Source organism: Gorilla gorilla, chromosome 16, assembly GCF_029281585.2.
Source record: "Gorilla gorilla gorilla isolate KB3781 chromosome 16, NHGRI_mGorGor1-v2.1_pri, whole genome shotgun sequence".
Classification (NCBI taxonomy): Eukaryota; Metazoa; Chordata; class Mammalia; order Primates; family Hominidae; genus Gorilla; species Gorilla gorilla.
Genome location: NC_073240.2, coordinates 68,450,717 through 68,471,895, shown reverse-complemented (window position 1 = coordinate 68,471,895; position 21,179 = coordinate 68,450,717). Strand labels below are relative to the sequence as shown.

At 36.6% G+C, this 21,179-nt stretch overlaps 1 protein-coding gene across 6 annotated transcripts in view; it reads right to left on the bottom strand.

The window, feature by feature from the left end:
• Window positions 1–21,179, bottom strand: part of MAP2K5 (mitogen-activated protein kinase kinase 5) — a 264,622-nt gene that overhangs the window by 127,724 nt on the left and 115,719 nt on the right. For all 6 annotated transcript variants that reach the window (XM_055362709.2, XM_004056378.5, XM_004056379.5 and 3 more), the window contains one exon: window positions 15,636–15,684. In XM_055362709.2, coding sequence (XP_055218684.1) covers window positions 15,636–15,684 — 49 coding nt within the window. The remainder of the gene's footprint in view (window positions 1–15,635; window positions 15,685–21,179) is intronic.

The following is a 21,179-nucleotide window of genomic DNA, read 5'->3' as shown; positions in this document are numbered from 1 at the left end:
ATGAAAAGTAGTATTATTCATAATCGTCCCAAAGTGGATACAATGCCAAATATCCCTCTACTAGTAAATAAGCAGACAAAATGTGATATATCCATACAATGGAATACTATTCAACAATAAAAAGGAATGAACTACAGACACATGCTATAATACAGACACATCTCAAAAACATCATGCTAAGTGAAAGAAGTCAGGCACAAAGATTTCATGTGGTATGTTTCTGCTTATATAAAATGTCCAGAAAAGGCAAATCTGTAAGAGTCAGAAAGTAAATCAGTGGTTCCCTGGGGCTGAGGACAGGAGCAGGGAGTGATTGCCAATGAGCATGAGGACACTTTTTTGGGGTGATGAAAATGTTCTAAAACTGGATTATGGTTATGGTTGCACAACTTTATAAACTTACTAAAAATCACTGAATTGAGTAGATGAATTTTATGGCATGCAAATTATATATCAATAAAGCTGTTTTAAAAAATCAACCTCAAAACACAACTTGGTTTCTCATTACCATGACTAATTACTAATAAATAAATTGATAATCCATAGTTTCTGCAGGTGCTTTTGTGGTCACTGTGGTCACTCTCTTACCCTATAACAAAGTATGAAAGATCAGTTAATTACATATACTATATATCAATGGTAAAATGGTTATTTCGTCTTAGAACTGATATGTACTAGGCCTGATAAACCGCGATTACAAATATTTAAAGAAAGATATTAATTTTAAAATGTTACTTTTGTGTATTTAAGATTATTTCAAAAAATGAGTAAGGCTATGTCTATAAAATGTAAAAACAACTGATTCAAACATGAAAAATTTGATCCACCAACCACAGTTGCCTCAATAACCGCAAGTAGCTGCTCTGATTTTCAGGCTGGACTGATTTTTTTCCCCCACTGAATTGGCCAAATTGACTGTGGAAATTGGTATCATGTTGAGCCAACCCATGTTGCCACCCATAACTGCCTCACGCAGGAAACTGTATCTTTACACATTCTGCATCAATTAGCCATTAAACAATCCACATAAACAGCATCAAGCAGAAGCTTGCTAATAAAGGCCAGAGCCTCAAGAGCATGTGCTTTCCCAACATCTTCACAAAAGGGCTCCTCCGCCCACTGCCCAGCCCCTGCCCCCAGCACAATCAGGGGTCAGGGTGGGAGGTTACCCTTGGCTAGGATCTGGCTGGGTGCCGAGGGGGCTGTTCAAAACAAATAAAAGCTCCTTCACAAAACTACAGTTGGAGTTACTTAATGTGCTTTGTATAGGGACCCAAACGGTAATTTCCTTGTAAGATTAGTTCTTTTTTTTTTTTTTTTTTTTTTTGAGATGCAGTGTCACTCAGTTGCCAGGCTGGAGTGCAGTGGCACAATCTCACCTCACTGCAACCTCCGACTCTCGGGTGCAAGCGATTCTCCTTCCTCAGCCTCCTGAGTAGCTGGAACTACAGGTGCTTGCCACCATGCCCCGCTAATTTTTGTATTTTTAGTAGAGATGGGGTTTCTCCATATTGGCCAGGCTGGTCTCAAACTACTGACCTCATGATCCTACTGCCTCGGCTTCCCAAAGTGTTGGGATTACAGGCATGAGCCACTGTGCCCGGTGTCTGGTAAGATCAGTTCTAAAGAAAATTGTGATTTTTGTATCAGCTATATGCTTTCTTTTGCCAGAAAAGAAAAACCATACCAATTGAGGATTCCCTGTTTGTTGTGACCTATTCACATCAGGTGCTGTTGGTATCTCCAACTTCTACTTCCTTTTGGTCTTTGTTTCATATTTAAACATTTAATTTGCTCTGAACTTTTACATGTCTCACTGAATGCTCTTAGAAACAGGCATGGTATGATTGTTACAGAAACATTTTTAAATGTGGCATGTGGCTGTTGTGGGATGATAATGGAGGCAGAAATAAACTTCTCTTCAACTTTTTCCCCCTATAAAGCAATTACACTGTGTGAATACCAGGAAGCCACTCTCAGTTTACCAGGAGCCAGAGGGCACATTAGCAGGTCTCCACTCCTAGTAACCTCTCCTAGCACTGTGCCTGGGATCTTCAGCAATGCTCTTTCATTATGTTTAATTGTCTTATGAAAAGAAAAAAAAAAACAATATATCTATCTAGTTATTTCTTGGGGACTGCATTCTAATGAATGAGAACAGCAGGTACAATTAAATATAGACTATGCTGACATTCTGCATTACAAATTCATCTGTGCACAACGGGAACATACTTAAGAGAAAACCACGTTGCAATATAAAAGTTATTCTAATGACTCCATCACATAAGAAAGGGTAGGTCATCCAAATATTCTTGCAAAGGCCTTAAATAAAATTAAACAGCATAATTAGCCATCCTCAATGGCAGTTATTGCCTGGAGTCTCATGATTCGGTTCAGAATGGAGGCAACAAACGTGCCCATTCCTTCTTCAATAAAGGCAGGGGACCTGGGACATTTGCAAGATTAATAACAAGGGCAAAAAGGCCTGAGCTTCTCAATTCTCCCTCTCTTAATCCTTTCATAGTAAGTAAAAGAGATTTCCTTCTAAAGTGGTGAGTCTTAGATTCCTACCTGTGATGTGTACATATTCTGGTCAGTGTTTAGGAAAAGCCAGGTCTGGAGGAATGTGTTCCTGCACAACCTACTTCCCCAAGTCTAAGATACCACTGACTGTTAAGACTCCTCTTGACTATAAAACATTTTTGGGGAAAAAGGAAAGAAAACAAACGAATACCACATTATATGCATAAATAAGATGTAAGACAGCAGACTTGACTTGGAGCGGTGTGTCCAGAAGACTAATCCTGGTAATTTGTTTTAAAGAAATAACAAAAAATTATGGTAGATAACACTTACTTGGCACTTAATATATACCAGGAACTGGGCTAAGTACATTATTATCATACGCATTACCTCATTTAATTCTCATTATAACCCTTGAGATAGATACTATTATTAACCCCATTTTACAGAGGAGGAAATTGAGGTTCAAATTAATGAAATTACTTGCCCAAGGACACAAAACTAGAGGCTTCGACTAGTAAAGCTCTTAAGCCTTAACAAACTGCATTATATTTATGAGCTAAATCTTATTGGAACTAATAGGATGGATTATCCCAGCTTTGGCAGTGAATAGTTGGGTGATCTTGGGAAGTTCACAAAGAAAATAGCCCAGATGTTTTAAGTTCTTTATACTCACAGGCTAATTTTCTAAGAAAAGGAGATGTTAACAGGAAAGTGTGAGGAACGTTCTAACTATTCCCTCTCATTTAACGTCTTGCTTCTTTTCTTGAGAAATAATTATTTGACATAATAATAGCTGTTATATGCCAGGTACAATGCTATGACCTCAAAGAAGTTAAGAAGCTGACCCAAGGTCACATAGCTAAGATGAATTAAGAGGAAGAACCAGAACTTAAACCTGGGTCTGACCCTCAAACTAGAGCTTTTCCATTAGGCCACCAACCACTTTCCTATGACTTTTTCCTATGACTTTTCCTATAACTAAGCAAGTTTTTTAGGCTGCTTGAGCCTTGATTGCTTCACCTAAGAATGGAGACACAATGATACCTCCTCACAAGGTTATTATAACAATTAAATAAAATTATACATACAAGAGAGCTAACACAGTAGCACATACAAGGTACTCAATAAATGATATTAGTAAAACGATTAATATTGTTATCATTATGATTGTACCCAATCCAGAAGGAACTTAATCTTCCACCAGCAAAAGAGGAGATTTGATTTCCATGGTGCTGATCACCTTCAACCATGCCTTTAGAGGAAGGAAGAGACATGGAGAGCTCTTCCAACTGCTAAAGCTGTCTGTCCATTCTGCTTGGCAAAATGTCCCAAGGATAAATCTCTTACTTTAATACGAGAAAGGGGAACAAAAGATGACTTCCAATTTAGCCACATTATAAAAAGTTCCAGGAGAAAAACACTGTCCTCAGAAAATTATGATTCAATGTATTTATCCAACAAATATCCACTGGCATACAATCAATGCCATAAATTCCTCTACCAACAGAAATGACCCTGTCATTCATCATACAGGTGCTCTCTCTCTCCCTCTGATAAGCTCCTAAACTTCAGGTTTGTGTCAGAGACAAAGCAATGATCAGAGCTAACTGTGGGGCTTGGTGAATCAAACACTCATCCACACACTGGGGGCATCTTGCTGGGTGGTTGGACAGAAGCTTACCCTAATGGATACTATAGAGACTGGTGAGCCAAAACACACAACGATCACACAGTCTGCTTCAAATCCCAACCCCCTGCAAGTCAGAAGGCTTTTAGAGGTGGGGACTGGGGAAATAACTATCCTCTTCCATTTGCATTTGTTCCTTGAATGACACACGACGTCTTTCCTTATTTCTCCTCTAAGGCTTCCATTGATACTTATTTTCAGAATGGAAGAGGGTAATTTCCCTCTTACTGATTTCCTAAAAGGGATGACTCTGCCTATGATCAAATCCTACCACAGAAGCATGGGAGAGAGAAAAACTAAGTCCAGGACAACCTTCTCTGATTAGGCTGACCTTCTGAATACAGGTAACTATAGAAAGATGATATATTCTTTTTTTGTTGTTTACATTAAGCTTTTAATTTTGAGATAACTATAGATTTACACAGTTATCTCAAAGTTTACATTGACAATGGTAAGAAATAATACAGAGACATCCTGTGTACCCTCCACCCAGTTTCCCCTAATGGTAACATCTTATAAAACTGTAGTATAGTATCACAACCACGGTATTGACACTGATGGTCAAGATGGAGAACATTTCCATCACCATGAGGATTCCTCATCTTGCTCCATTGTAAACATTCCCTCTGTCTCCCATCCTCTCAGCCCCTGGTAACCACTAACGTGCTCTCTCCATTTCTATAATTTTGTCATCTCAAGAATATTATACAAATTGAATCATACACTATGTAACCTTTGTGACTGGCTTTTTCACTCAGTATAATGATCTGGAGATTCATCCAGGTTGTGGGCATCAACAGTTCGCTCCTTTCTATTGCTGAGCAGTAATCCATGGTATGAATGCCCACAGCTTGCTTAACCATTCACCTGTTGAAGGACATCTGAGTTGTTTCCAGTTTTTGGCTATGACGAATAGAGCTGCAATAAACACTTGCGTACAGGTTTTTGTGTGAACAGAAGTCTTCATTTCTCTGGGATAAATGCCCAGGAATGCAATTGCTGGGTCATACGGTAGTGGCATGTCTAGCTTTCTTTCTTTTTTTTTTAAATGTCAGCAGTGGGGCTGCATCATTTTACATTCCTACCAGCAATGTATTAGTGATCCAATTTTTCTGCATCCTCATTTGCTATTGTTACTATTTTTTATTTTAGCCATTCTGATAGGTATATAGTAATATCTCATGGTGGTTTTAATTTGCATTTCCCTAAAGGCTAATGATATTGAACATCTTTTTCATGTGCTTATTTGCCATCTGTGTATACTCTTCAGTGGAATGTCTCTTCATGTCTTTGCCCATTTTCTAATTGGATTGTTTGTTTTTCTACCATTGAGTTTTGAGAGTTCTTTATATATTCTAGGCACATATTCTTTTAAAAGAATACTTTTAAGACATGTAGCATTTCTGATCTCTTGAAAATCACAACATACTGCAAATACAGAAATACCCTGTGATCACCCAAGGTAAATAGAATGAATGACCAATATGGGGAAAGAGGCTTAATTTCTCGAGATGTTCATTTGTGTGGATAGTGTCAGAGCTGGAGAAAAACCAACAACCTAGAGTCAGAGTTTGTTTACCCTGTTAATGGGCTAAGTCTTTTTTTTCTTTTCAAAAACATACACATTCACAAGTTATAATCTACTATAGCGCTGGATGTGATTAATATTTATTATATTTAAAGGACAATATGGAAATGATTTTTACACAGGAGATAGGGTGTTAACCGTGCTCTCAACACTAGCACTTGTATAACATAAATGCCTCCTTCCAGACCCATCTGATTAAACAGCCTCAGAGCTCAGGGAAGGAAGAATGCACATACTAGCTCTCTCATCATTACACATGGCAACATAAAACCTACTGGGAATGACTCCTTTTAAATTGACTTGGGTTACTCAAACACTAACCAGTTCTTTTAAAAAAGTGTTTGGGGCCGGGCACGGTGGCTCATGCCTGTAATCTCAGCACTTTGGGAGGCCGAGACGGGTGGATCACGAGGTCAGGAGATCGAGACCAGCCTGGCTAACACGGTGAAACCCTGTCTCTACTAAAAATACAAAAATTAGCCGGGCATGGAGGCACGTGCGTGTAGTCCCAGCTACTTGGAAGGCTGGGGCAGGAGAATCGTTTGAACCTGGGAGGTGGAGGTTGCAGTGAGCCGAGATTGTGCCACTGCACTCCAGCCTGGGTGGCAGAGTGAGACTCTGTTTCAAAAAAATAAACAAACAAACAAAAACTGATCCTCCAGAAAGCAAAAATATGTCATAGGTTATTTAAAAATTCACTATAATGTATATAGTTAATCACAAACTATGTAGATCTCTGCAAAAAAGACTGTTACAAAGCTTTATGCAAATTATCTTTTAATAAATCATTAAAAATTAATCAGGTTAGTTTTCTATTGATAGCAATACTTTCCAAGAATTCTTTTGTTTAAGAATCACTTTATCCAGAAAATAATCATTCCCTAATTTATTTTTGCCACAAATCCCAACTTTTACACACACTAACATACTATTTTAACTACCACCTTGACATCAAAATTTCTTTCCTAAGGAATTCAAACATCTTACCTCTACCAAACCATTTCTCTTTTCCCATTTAATAAATATAACAAAATAATTTTGGAATATAATACAAATATTCTTATAACATTTTTAATCTTGAAATTTATACTGATTTCACTTAAAGGACAATATCAAATATATAACATTTACCTGCCTACACTATTTTGAACTGTTACCCTCTCACCTTCCCATTTTCTTCAAAATTCCTTCCTTAAAAAGGATGCCCTTAGATGGGACTGTCTTGTGCATTTTTTTGCAACTTCCTGTGGATCTACAATTGTTTCACAATAAAAAGATTAAAAAAAAAAGTGTTCCAGAATTGGAAAAAACTACTTTAAAGTTCATATGGAACCAAAAAAGAGCCCGCATCGCCAAGTCAATCCTAAGCCAAAAGAACAAAGCTGGAGGAATCATGCTACCTGACTTCAAACTATACTACAAGGCTACAGTAAACAAAACAGCATGGTACTGGTACCAAAACACAGATATAGATCAACGGAACAGAACAGAGCCCTCAGAAATAACACTGCATATCTACAACTATCTGATCTCTGACAAACCTGACAAAAACAAGCAATGGGGAAAGGATTCCCTATTTAATAAATGGTGCTGGGAAAACTGGCTAGCCATATGTAGAAAACTGAAACTGGATCCCTTCCTTACACCTTATACAAAAATTAATTCAAGATGGATTAAAGACTTAAACGTTAGACCTAAAACTGTAAAAACCCTAGAAGAAAACCTAGGCATTACCATTCAGGACATAGGCATGGGCAAGGACTTCATGTCTAAAACACCAAAAGCAATGGCAACAAAAGCCAAAATTGACAAATGGGATCTAATTAAACTAAAGAGCTTCTGCACAGCAAAAGAAACTACCATCAGAGTGAACAGGCAACCTACAGAATGTGAGAAAATTTTCGCAACCTACTCATCTGACAAAGGGCTAATATCCAGAATCTACAATGAACTCAAACAAATTTACAAGAAAAAAACAAACAACCCTATCAAAATGGGCGAAGGACATGAACAGACACTTCTCAAAAGAAGACATTTATGCAGCCAAAAAACATGAAAAAATGCTCACCATCACTGGCCATCAGAGAAATGCAAATCAAAACCACAATGAGATACCATCTCACACCAGTTAGAATGGCGATCATTAAAAAGTCAGGAAACAACAGGTGCTGGAGAGGATGTGGAGAAATAGGAACACTTTTACACTGTTGGTGGGACTGTAAACTAGTTCAACCATTGTGGAAGTCAGTGTGGCGATTCCTCAGGGATCTAGAACTAGAAATACCATTTGACCCAGCCATCCCATTACTGGGTATATACCCAAAGGACTATAAATCATGCTGCTATAAAGACACATGCATACGTATGTTTACTGCGGCACTATTCACAATAGCAAAGACTTGGAACCAACCCAAATGTCCAACAATGATACACTGGATTAAGAAAATGTAGCACATACATACCATGGAGTACTATGCAGCCATACAAAATGATGAGTTCATGTCCTTTGTAGGGACATGGATGAAATTGGAAATCATCATTCTCAGTAAACTATCGTGAGGACAAAAAACCAAACACCACATGTTTTCACTCATAGGTGGGAACTGAACAATGAGAACACATGGACACAGGAAGGGGAACATCACACTCTGGGGACTGTTGTGGGGTGGGGGGGGGGGGAGGGATAGCATTAGGAGATATACCTAATGTTAAATGACGAGTTAATGGGTGCAGCACACCAGCATGGCACATGTATACATATGCAAGTAACCTGCACATTGTGCACATGTACCCTAAAACTTAAAGTATAATAATAATAAAATAAAAATAAAAAAAACGTGTTCTTGCTTTCCATCCAAGTTGTGACTTTACATGTCCTTATTATAATTCCTTATTAATTATAATACTTCATTTTCAGTGTCCCTGATACTTTAAAAACAGTTTCCCTTAAAGATGCCTTTTGATTTGATAACATCACTCTGGTTTAGAAAGCAACATTTTCTTAGCTAAGGCACACGGCTTTAATTTTCAATTATTTGTTTTATACTTTAGTCTCTTATCTTCAGTTTTAAAACATTTCATATTTCCTAGAATTTCCCACTTTGAAGGAATACCTTAAATAATTTATATACATTAAGCACCTAGAACAGTGCCTGGTACAGAGTACATGCTTAATAGTCATTATTGTTATTATTTTCATCACAAAATCTACTCTTGGAAATTCTCCCCTCCCTTTTCTCTTTCTTTTCTTTTATGTCTCTCTGATTTTCTTTGTTCCCCACCTTATCAACAGGTCACACTTCCTTCAGTCAGGAAATCACAGAACCCAGAACCTTAGCTCTTGAAGAAATCTGAGTGATCATCCAGCTACTCTTTCATAGTATATATGAGGGAACAGAGGCAAAGAGAACAGGAGTGATCTGTCTTTCTGGGGTTACCCAGTGAGGCAGTCAGTCAGTAGGACTGAATTGGGAATGTCAGATAAAGCCTTATTCCTTCTTAGAAACTGAGCTTTTAAAATTGTCCAACAGGTTAAGTCAGCTCTGCAGATACGCAATTCTTGGTAATATCTCTGGGGAAAAAATCGGCTTAACTACAGAAAGAACTGTCCAATTTCCAGATGTTTCAAACTGTGCCAATGATAACAGCAACTTCTAAGTTTCTGTTTCTCTTCCCACTATCCTCCCTTCCCTGACCCTGTCTGTCTCTTTCTGGCATTGTAGATATCCTTTAAATCACAAGGGTTGTTTTTTTTTCTTGGGGTGGGGGGGTTGGCTGGCTGTTTTTTAAGCTACTGAGTTACTAGATCAAACCTAGGTAGGATTTGTCAGGAGCCATGAAGATACAGAAATAATGACAGAATCACCAAGACCCTTTGAAAGAATGGTTTGTCCTTTTGGCAGGGAAAACTTCTTTCTAGAGTGTCTACTGCACTGCTAAGATGTAAGAAGACCTTTTCTCTGTAAATCTGGTTTACTTTTTAATTTTAAAATTTGGTTTACTGAGGCATAATTTATACACAGTAAAATTCACTCACCCTTTTCAGGTGCACAGGTCTTTGTTTGCTAAAAAACACATATAACCATGTAACTACCACAAAAATCAAGCTACAGAACATTTCCAACATACCAAAATGTTCCTTCATGCCTTTACAGTCAACTCCTCCTCCACTATTTGTCAACCAGTGATGTTGATGTTCCATCCCATAGGATGGAAGATTGTATTTTGCTTTTTCCATGTATGTATTCTGCCTTTTGCAGAATGTCATATAAGTGGAATCACACAGCTGGTAACCCTTTGAGTCAGCCTCCTTCATTTAACATGAAGTATCTGATATTCACCCATGTTGTTACATGTATCAGTAGCTTGTTTTATTGCTGAGTAATATTCCACTCTGTGGATGTATTACAGTCTGTTTTTCCATTTACCAGCTGAAAGACATTTGGGTTGTTTCCAGTTTGGAGCTATTATGAATAAAGCCACTATAAAGAGTTGCCTAAAGTTTTTGTGTGGACATATGTTTTCCTTTCTCTTGGGTAAATATCTAGGAAGGGGACTGCTGAATCACGTTGCAAGAAATTGTCAAACTATTTTTCAAAGCAGCTGTACCATTTTATATTTCTACCAGCAATGTATGAGAATTCTAGTTGCTCTGTATTCTAGTCAGCACTTCATATTATCAGGTTTTTTGTTGTTATCTCTTTTCAGGGAAAGAAAGTAGCAAGAAGTATTTTTAGCATACTAAACTGTTAACAATTTAAGCAATCTTGGTGCCTTTCTCTTAAAAGTCACAAGCAATCCATCAGGAAATTCTATCAACTATACATTTAAAATATATCCAGAATCACCACTTCTCCCCATCTTTATAACTATCTCCCTGATCTGGGCCCCTGAAACTTACCTTAATTACCAAAACATTTTCCTAACAGCTGATTCTACTCTTGTCTCCCACACTCAGATACAGACACACTGGCCTCTTTGCTGTTCCACTAACACTCCGGGCACATCCTGTGGTGTCTACTCTAACTGTTTCTCATATATCTACTTGACTAGTAACTCTCCCCTTTCAAGCCTTCCTTCCAAACTCATCTTCCCTATGAGGTTTCTTTGATTAATACGCAACCTACCCTTTGCCTCCCCTAACCTCAATCTACTTTTTCTTTTCTATTATTAACAACCCTTTAACACACTCTGTATTTTACTTATTATGTATGTTATTGTTTAAGAAATGTTTCCTAACACACTCTATCACTGCTAGAATATGAGTTCTATGATCATAGAAATCTTTTGTTTCTCGTATTGATGTGTTTCAAGTACTGTGAACAGCGACTAGAACGTAGTAGGTATAAAATAAATAGTTGCTGAATGATCAAACTAACACTGGCTTTGGTATCTAAGGTAGTACTAATTGGAAAGTCTGTGTGAGGCCAGATTTATAAAAGAGAAAAGCCAAGGGTAGAAAATAAAATTTGTAACATGTATACTGAGACTACAAGGCTTAGTTTCTTTAAACACAAATCTATCTGGCCAGCATTTTCCTACAGAATTTCTGCAAAAACATATTTTTTAAAAGTTCTCCTATTGGAGAAAGTAAATGAAACTAACCAGGTTTATATATACAAAAAAATTCCTGGCACACCAACTATATAGGTTTTTTTTTCTTCTATAAACTTCTGCATCTGTGTAAGATGGCCCCAGAATGATTGCCAATTTTATTTTCTTAATCTAAGTTCTATTCTCATTACCCTTGCATTTCTATTTTTTATCCTCAGGGAAAGAGAGAGCAGTTACTACCAGGGCATTCTCACATCTTCCCAAGAAATGGCATAGGTGTTAATCTTGTATTTATGTTTGATGTGGGTAATGATGGCTATGACTGGAGCTGTAGGTTTATTAATATGCAGGGCTCTCACCTCATTAGTGGCGATGTATGTTTTGAAGTAAAGCTGCGATGTTTCCTGTAATGTCGGATCTGGCCTAACAGATTTTCTCACTGTTCATTTTCTTTGTTTTTACCCATAGTCAGCACATGCTATGCTTATAGTGCTCTCACATATGCCTTTTAATAAAGACAACTTTTCCACAGTAGTTAATTTGGTGGGCATTTCAAACATTTTTAATAATTATGTCCTCATGTGGAATTATCACACGTTTGGTTTATTTTAGAGAAAAGATTTTCATAATTTTTGACTCAGTAATATAAAGTATAATAAACTCTCTCCCTGTCTTGGTTTTGGAGTGGTGTATTCTTATTAACTGAATAAAGTGATTAATTCATGGTTATAATAAAAACATGCCACATTCTTAGCATTCAATAGTTTATAAAGTCCCTGCACATATATCTCAACCAAATCTTAAAAAGAGCAAAATAAACAATAGTAACACCTGACTGAATATAACATTTGATGATCCATTATGAATAGCAACTGCTGTGCTTCAATTTCCAAAACAATTTCCAGTTAACATAATATACTATCAAATAAACTAACTTTTACCAGACTAACAAGCCTCATGGGATGAGTGGTTTGCCGCTGCTTATTGCTCAGATTTCATTCTACTCTACAGTCCTCACTGGATATAAACTACGGGAGAGACTCCAGGTTTAAGAGTTTGTTTGGAAGCCATTAACTACGTTTAATAAATTCTGTAATATACTATTTATTTATACACTTTCTATAGCTAAAATCCGGACCACTGTATTCCAAGGAAGCCATATAAATGTGAGAAATAGTTTGTTCTCTTTTCTCATTAGATACTGAACACATCTCCATTTCTTAATCTTTTGAAATTTGTGCCCATAAGTACAAAGCAATTTCTTTTTTTTTTTACTCTGGTTTTTAAGAACAGCATTAGAAAACGATGATCAGAGGACAACATAGGTACTTAGACCAAGACAAAGGAGGAAGAGGTATAGATCACTCATTAGTATTCCTCTTTCACCATCTTCTTTTCACTGTCCTGTCACAATGCCTAAACCAGGCTCCCCCAGCCCCTGCAGAAGGACCCCTGTTTTTGATTTGACAATGTGACACATGTTCAGCTAGAATTCCCATCATCATTCATTTAGAGAAAGCAAAAATGAGTACATGTGCTTTTAAGAAGGAACAGCAATGAGCTTATATAGCAAAAGTGCATAAACAAGTATATTACCTATTTCATTGCCTTAGCTGAACTTAAAAGCTCTGATCTTTAATTGCCTGATTGAACTGATCTAAAAAGCTACAATTTTTTAATCTAGAAGAAAATTAAATAGCTTTTTGGTAAATAAAAATGCATCTTTAATCTTATTTTTATGGAATCCAAGTTATTAAATATGGAAAAAACCTCTAAAATATTAAGTTAACAACTACTCAATCTAAGGTAAATTTCTCATTACAATGCTTTACAAAAGTCTTCAGGGACACATGGCTTCTTTGACGCTTCAGTAAAAACACATGCTTTTAAGTCCAGAAGGTAAAAGTTTCCATGAATAGCTGGGAAACTCAAAAGCTACATATGAATATATTTAATGAGGTGTATTACCACAGGATATTTATTTCTGTAGTTGAGTGGCCATAACTACTGGGACATAACTGTTTATCTGCACTGCAATTCGTTAGTCTTTCCATTGAGACAGATGTAGGTGCACACTCATTCACTGAAATTCCTTGAAAGGACTTGTCAGCCCTCTACCACTGCTCCTACTGTGTCCCCAACAGATGTCTTCTTCTCACAACAGGTGGCATTTTATAGCAGGCTACTCTCCGTAGGAATTGGGCTGGCCAGCACCAACTGAAAAAATAAGTACAGGCCCAGGATTCCCTCTTGAAACCTCTATGCTCTCCATCAGTCAAACCACTGCAGCCCTTGTCCGTCACTAACGAAAGAGGCCTTTCTTAGCCCAAGTTGCAACCAGGGATGAAAAGAAGGACCTACTGGCTTCTGAGAGGCTCTGGTCAACCAAGCTTGGCTACAGTGATCATGAAGTGGTTTATACTGAGAATCTGACCCTAGACATTATTTTTAGATCCAGACAAATCCATCTGAAACATGTCTATCAAGATCCCATTTCAAATGAAAAATTTAGTTATTTCTCCCAAACCCAGAGTAAAAATTAAAATAAAAAAATTTAGATACAGGAATACGAAAGGTCCATCAACTTATCAGCATGATTTCTAATTTTAAAGAAGAAAAATCAAGATAATGGCAGAATAACTAAAACGTATTTCCCTATCCACTATAGTTCTTTGTGCTACTAAGATTCCTTGCACAAAGTTATAGCTAGAGAGGGATTTCATTACAAGCCAGAATTAACCTGTATGCCCAGATACATGATGATCCTAACACTCACTTTCTAACAACACTCCAATTTCCATGGCACTGCCCTTTTAAAGAAAGCTTTACTATTAAGAATGGATGTTTTTCCTTTAGTTCTTTTGTCAAATGGATAGATGTCCATTTTTTTAAAAATCAATAAAATTTTGAGAACTGACCATTGGGTTAATTCTTATTAAAATGGCTATCACCACTTTACCGGTTGCTGGGTGTGCGGAGGTAGGCGTACAGGGAATAGAAACAATATAAGTTATATCATGTTGAATACTGTTATCTCGTACTCTTGGTAGTCAAAAATGTTCAATTTTTTTTCATCCACCAAATTTGTTTACACACTTATTTATACCCAGAGAAAGTAACACTAACAAAACTCACTCTCCCTACACCTACCTTTCGCACCAACTATACTCTAGAAATGGAGTGGACTGGCTTTAAAAATAAATCTAGTTTATGATTCCATTTAGTCAGTTAAATACCTTCAAAAACCTGACTATTTGATTTGTCAAAATCTAGATACCCTTATTAAAAAGGAGGATTTCAGAAGAAATGTGGAATCACTAGGATATTAAAACCACCACAAAAGAAAACAACCCTTAGTGACAGATATGACATCACAGTTGAAAATATCAGTTGTTTTCTCCATCTCACAGTTTATATCCTTAAAAGAAAAAACTTTCCTTTAGTCACATCTAATGTGTATGCTGTTCCATTCCCCAAATGTACATACAGCTAAGATGAGCAGATGTGTAAAATTAAACAGCACTGTTAGTAACACTAGGCCTTGAAGTTGCTTTGTTATAGTCTCTTTCTCACTTAATAATTTGCTCCAAATGAATTCAGATATTTTGGGAACATTAAAAAAACAAAAGGAGATTCCTTTTGCAATATTCAACACTCATCTGATTATTCTCTCATGTGTTCTGTTACTAGACAAGGGGACTATTCCTGATGCTTTCACCAATATCTTATTTAAAGTTTTACTTTTGGCCAGGCGCGGTGGCTCCTGTCTGAATCCTAGCACTCTGGGAGGCCAAGGTAGGAGGACTGCTTGAGGCTAGGGGTTTAACACCAACCTGGCCAACAGAGCAAGACCTCATCTTTAAAAAAATTAAAAATAAAGTTTTTCTTTCCAGGTATGTGAAGCAATCTCTTAAGGAACAGTGTGTGATGCTATCTGAAATGTTAATAGAAGGAAGGATGTAATTGTACAGAAAGCAAAGGTTTTGCATTAACAATAGTTAAGTAAGACAAACAAGATCCTGTTATTTTCAAATACTATGAAATATCTTTTTACAAGTTTGACAAAGGTGATTCACAAAAACACACTACCAAGTTTATAATCTAAATGAGAGCAGTTGATGGAGAAAACAAGAAAAATAACATTTATAGAGCAGCCATCTTTTTGAGTACCAGATGTATCAGCTGGCTTAAATGTCAGAACACTTACTTTAAAAATCAAGGTATCTGGAGAGACCCAACCCCACCCCAAATTAAGTCCAAGCTTATAAGCCCAGCACATACCTCTATGTAAAATCTTTAAACTCCACAAATAAGTAAGGCCTTTAACAACCTAAATTTAGGAAAAAGAAAACAGTACAATTATCAATTATGGTTTTTATAAGGAACTTTCCATGTTTAAATACATTCATCATTTTTTTTTTTTTGAGACAGGGTGTCACCCTGTCACCTAGGCTGAAGTGTTGTGGGGTACAATCACTGCTCACTGTAGCCTTGACCTCCTGGACTCAAGCAATCCTTCCACCTCAGCTGCCTGAGTAGCTGGGACCACAGGTGTGCACCACTATGCCTGGCTATTTTCATGCCTGGCTATTTTTTTTTTTTTTTTTTTTTTTTGGTAGAAACAGGGATCTCACTAATGTTGCCTAAGCTGGTCTTGAAGTCCTGGGCTTAAGTGATCCTCCTGCCTCAGCCTCCCAAAGTGCTAGGATTACAGGCGTAAGCCACCACACCTGGCCTAACTCTTCCTTTAAAACTCTGTCAATCAATAAGCATTTACTGAACACCTCCCATTTCTGTATGAGGCTTTGCGGGAAAACCAAATGCAAAAGCCACAGGTTCCTACCTTTAATGAGCTTATAATCTTCTGAAGATAAGGTACTCCAAATGAAAGAAATAAGTGCATGTGTATATAAAATAATCTGGAAGTACCTATGCTGAATTCATAATGATGCTAAGCCAGGGAAGGAGAGAGACAGGAAAAAGGGAAAATGGCTTTCTTAATTTTCTATACTTCTGTGTGTAAAACTTTTTTTGAAGTCATGACACTTATGACCAAGGAGAAACTTTTCTTCTGAGACAGGATCTCACTGTTGCCCAGGCTGGAGTGCAGTGGTGCAATCATAGCACACTGTAACCTCAAATTCCTGGGATCAAACAATCCTCCCACCTCAGCCTCCTGAGTAGGTGGGACTACAGGTGCACACCACCATACCCTGCTAATTTTAAAATATTTTTTGTAGAGATGTGATCTTGTTTTGTTGTCAAGGCTGGTCTTGAACTCCTGGCCTCAAGGGATCCTCCTGCCTCGGCCTCCCAAATCCCTGGGACTACAGGTGGGAGTCACCATGCCTGGCCTGGAGAGACATTTTTAATAAGTTAACTAATGAAATAAGGCAGTGGGTAGAATAGAAACTGCTTTTCCCATCAGGAGTCAGAAAGGCTTACTAAGGTGTTACATCTTGAGTAACGGATTTAACTTAAATGAAAAAAAGAAAAGGAAGTGTTTAGGTCAAGGTAAAAATATATAATCAAAGTACTGGGCAATGTACTCTTCCAAAATATCAAAGTAAGGAAAGACAAACACTGAGGCATTAGAGAGACATGACAACCAAATGCAATGAATAATCCTAGACTGGAGTAGGACCAGAATTTTTTTTCTTTTGTCTATACAGGGTATTATTGGACAATTGGTGAAATTTGAATAAGGGCTGTTGAGTAGACAATAGTATTGTATCGATACTAGTTTCCTGATTTTAATCATTGATTATGTAAGATAATGGGTTTGTTCTTAGGAAATAGATACCTAACATATTTGGGGATAAAGGCTGTGATATCTGTAACTTATTCTCAAATGTTTCAGGAAAAAACATGTTTATAGATTTTTAACCAAATATGGTAAACTTTTAACAACTGGGGAATGTGGGTGAAGCATCTGTGGGAATTTTTTGTATTAGTCTCACAACTTTTCTGTAAGTTTAAAACAATCTCAAAATAAAAAGCTCCCCCCAAATTTATAAAGTATATTGGGGCAGGAAAGAATGAAGTATATCAAGATGGTCCTCATAAGCCAGTCTGGCTGGTGCAAAGCATATATGTTGACAAGGCAAGGTATTAAAAGGGCAGGTCAAGGAAATAAAATGAGAAAATACAAACATCTGAATTAGATTTGCATTTTTCACTCTCATAGCCTGAGTTAAGAATAATTAGTTGAATGAGATACTGAAAAAAAGATGTTTCCATGACCCTAAGTATATGGGTTACAAGTACTACCTTCTATGTGGAAAATTTAATCAGTGGTCACCATTAAAAACTTAAAAAATCTTTATGTATAAATTGCTATAAAAGGAAATGCACACGTTTTATTCATAACCACTGACCCTATATGCACATGAGCGTGAACTTACCAATTTCAAGGTTGACTATTCATAATTAGACACCAGATACACTGAACAAATCACTATTGGTCAAAATTTACTGTAAGATTTACAAGTATTCATCACTATAGAGAATTCTGGGTAAGTCAGGACTATAAGAACAAGAAAACCTACCATTACCCATGAGAAGTAAATGAGTGGTTTACATATCTTGAAAATGGTAAGAAAAGGTTAGGGGCTAAATATGCAAGAATTCTAGTTGATCAAGGAAGCCTAAGAGCAACTGTGAAATAAGAAATGCAATGGGAGAAAGCCAATTCCCAAATACTAAAGATCTAGAAGACAAAATCTATATCAATTAATACTGAGCAGAGGTTAACATATTTTAATTGTTCTCAAAGGGTGCAATGTGCTCCTGAAAGATTTGCTAACATAGATTCATCAATTCTAGTATATGTTTGTCTATTCTAAGAGAACAGCATACATTTTTATAGCAAATGACTTGCTCCAGAGTTTGGAAATAACTGGCATTACAATAAAACATATGTATTCTGGACAGGAAGACAATACAGAAAGGAAATATCAAAATATTAATAATGATAATTTTATCACAGAAGGAAATATAACAAAAATATTTCTTTAAATGTTTATAAAAATTAACATCCATAACGATAACAATTTTCTCTTTGAGTAATAGGAGGAGGTCATCTTATTTAGCATGGAGGTGATCATCTCCATTCTGAGGAAGAAGGGTTAAAATTTTCAACTTAGAAGCTTAGCTGCATGTTATAAAAACTATCCATTAAAGATAGCTCACCACTAAAAATTGGTTCCATACAAAATGAATTTTCAGAAAACATGTAGGGGAAGGCAATCCAATATATTCTGATAGTTAGGTAGAAAAAAGTAAAACAAATACTGATTTTATAATATTTGCTAAAATTATTCATTTTGTTAGAGATTTAAAAAGAAAATATTCTTATTCTTTGTCAAAATACACTACATTTTCCTTTAGAAACATGTAAATTCTGGTGAAAAAGGAGCTAGAACTCTGTGAACTGAAAATCTAAAGGATATTATTGGTATTCAGTAGGCTGGGTTTCACAACGATGACTTGACAAAGCCTTGACACTAAAAGTACTTATATCTGTTGTCAATCACTCGCTCCTTGACATGTCAAGTGCACCTCCTTTCAGGGACAACTTCAATCAACATTAGCACTCAAAATACAGTATACAATGTCGCTGCTTCAGAAATAAGAAGAAAAATAGAATGTGTTAGGTGGCAGGGAAAGGCAGAAAGGCATTCCTCTTTATAGAAGACCAGATTCAAATGGATAGTAGAGAAAAACCACTGAGCCACTGAGTAAGTTGGAAGGCTGAAATCAGGTATATATAAATTCCTTTGGGGAAAAAAAAAAAAAACTCTCTTGCCATACATTTTACAAGAGAAAATTTGAATAACATATCACAGAGGTCGACAGAGGTCCATGCTGTAATGAACCTTGGACCTATGAACCTGCCTTGCATGCCAGATTATTAGACCCTGGAAAATAAAGTTAATTTGGGAAAAGAGAGATACCTAAAGACATGAAAAGAATCTGAAGCAATTGTGTTGCTCCATTATTCTCTCATTCATAAGTCTCTCTTTTTATTTTTTAGCCTAGCTCTTTCTTCCACTCCTGCCTCTATTTTATTTTTTTCTCATTCTGTTAGGAAAACTCACTGAGAAAGCAAGAGGTCTGGTGTCAGACAGCCCTGTGTTCAAATTTGTACTGACTAATTAGATGATAACTCTGGGCAAGCTGGTTAACTTTTCCAAACCTCATCTTGCATGTGCACAGAGTATGTTCAATAATCCACACTTTACAAGGTGGCTGTAAAGGCTAAATGACATAATATTTGTATAGAAAGCATGCAACAGTGATTGGCACAGGAAGTATTCAATATACACCTATTTCCCTACTCTCTCTTTCTGATTCTGTTGCTTTTGACTTGGCAACAGCACCCTTGTGTTTTCTTGGCCTCCATGAGGGAACTCAAGGGAAAGATGTTGATGCTATCTTCAGTACACTTTCAGAGAAATGACCAAGGATACTGGGAACACAATCAGACTATGGGAATATTTAGTTTACACACCATAGCCCACAGCCCATCAATTTGCTAGTCTTATTTTGACTAGTACAACCCTCCTGGTGCCAGGTATTAGCCATGGGCCAATCTGGTGTTTGTCAGCTGCAACAAATGATAATCCAAATTTGTAGCCTACTCAGGAAACATACAAAAAAACCCTACATTTTGGAGGCATTATACAAACCCAGGCTCCTGCAGAATTTAGCATGGAGGTGATCATTTCCGTGGCAGACAAAGAGCAAAATTATTAAAAGCATTTCTTCTACTCCAGCTGTAAGTAGTTTTCATTACTATGACCTGATGAGCCATAAAAGCTGGAGAAATTGGACACATATTTAGGGGAGAAATTAAAAAAATGTAAGGGCAAATATAAACAATCCTTCAGAGTAGCTCTTACTTTAATGCCTTTCACTAAAATAATTTGTGTCATATTTTCATTCACTTAATAGGCAAGCCCTGTATTTGACGCTGAATTATTTTTTCTGCTGACTCTATTCACTTCAACAGTCTTCCCACTCCAGTAGAACTGAAAAGATAGGTGGCCTTGTGTGGATGCCCTAAACAAGAGGGAAGTAAGATTTATGAAGTTCACGAAGAACATGCTTCTCTACTGAAGATGGCAGATTTCTATTTTTGCCAAGTTCCATAGATAACTGAGTATATAAAAGTTGTATACTTTTTTCTTTTTCAATTGGTATCCTTGCCTTTTTTTGCCCTTTATTATACACGTTATTAAACTTTACAGCCAAGAACTGCCAAAAGCCACAAAGCATTCATTCTCTCCTGGGATTAGAACAGGAAATGAAACATTTTTATTTTCATCTAAAATAGTGATTTAAGTACTCAAATTTCATACTAATCTACCTGCACATGTAGATGAGAAGCTACTTAGCAGCAATAGCGTCAGAAAAGAAAGTTCTCATCATCCAGGGCAGTTCACACTAATAATTAGAAAGAAAAAAGGAAAGCTGTGAATTACAATGAACTAAGACTAAATAAGTGTCCATGTTCGATTAAAGAATTTGAGTTGTCAGTTTGATGTATAATGAATGTGAAAATCAGCCATTTAATTAAATGGTACATGGTACAATCACTTTGTTCTGCATTAAACCATTGAAGTTATCATCGTGCCTTTAGTTTAGCAATTGTTTACTATTACACCACCCCATGACTTCTCTTAGACACTGTTTAACCTACATTATTATAAATGTGAAATATGTAACTTATGAGAACATTATAGGATTGTTAGTTTAGTTTATATATTTCATCAGTATATTAGTGCATATAGAAAATACAAGAATATGGGAAAACTGCTTTAA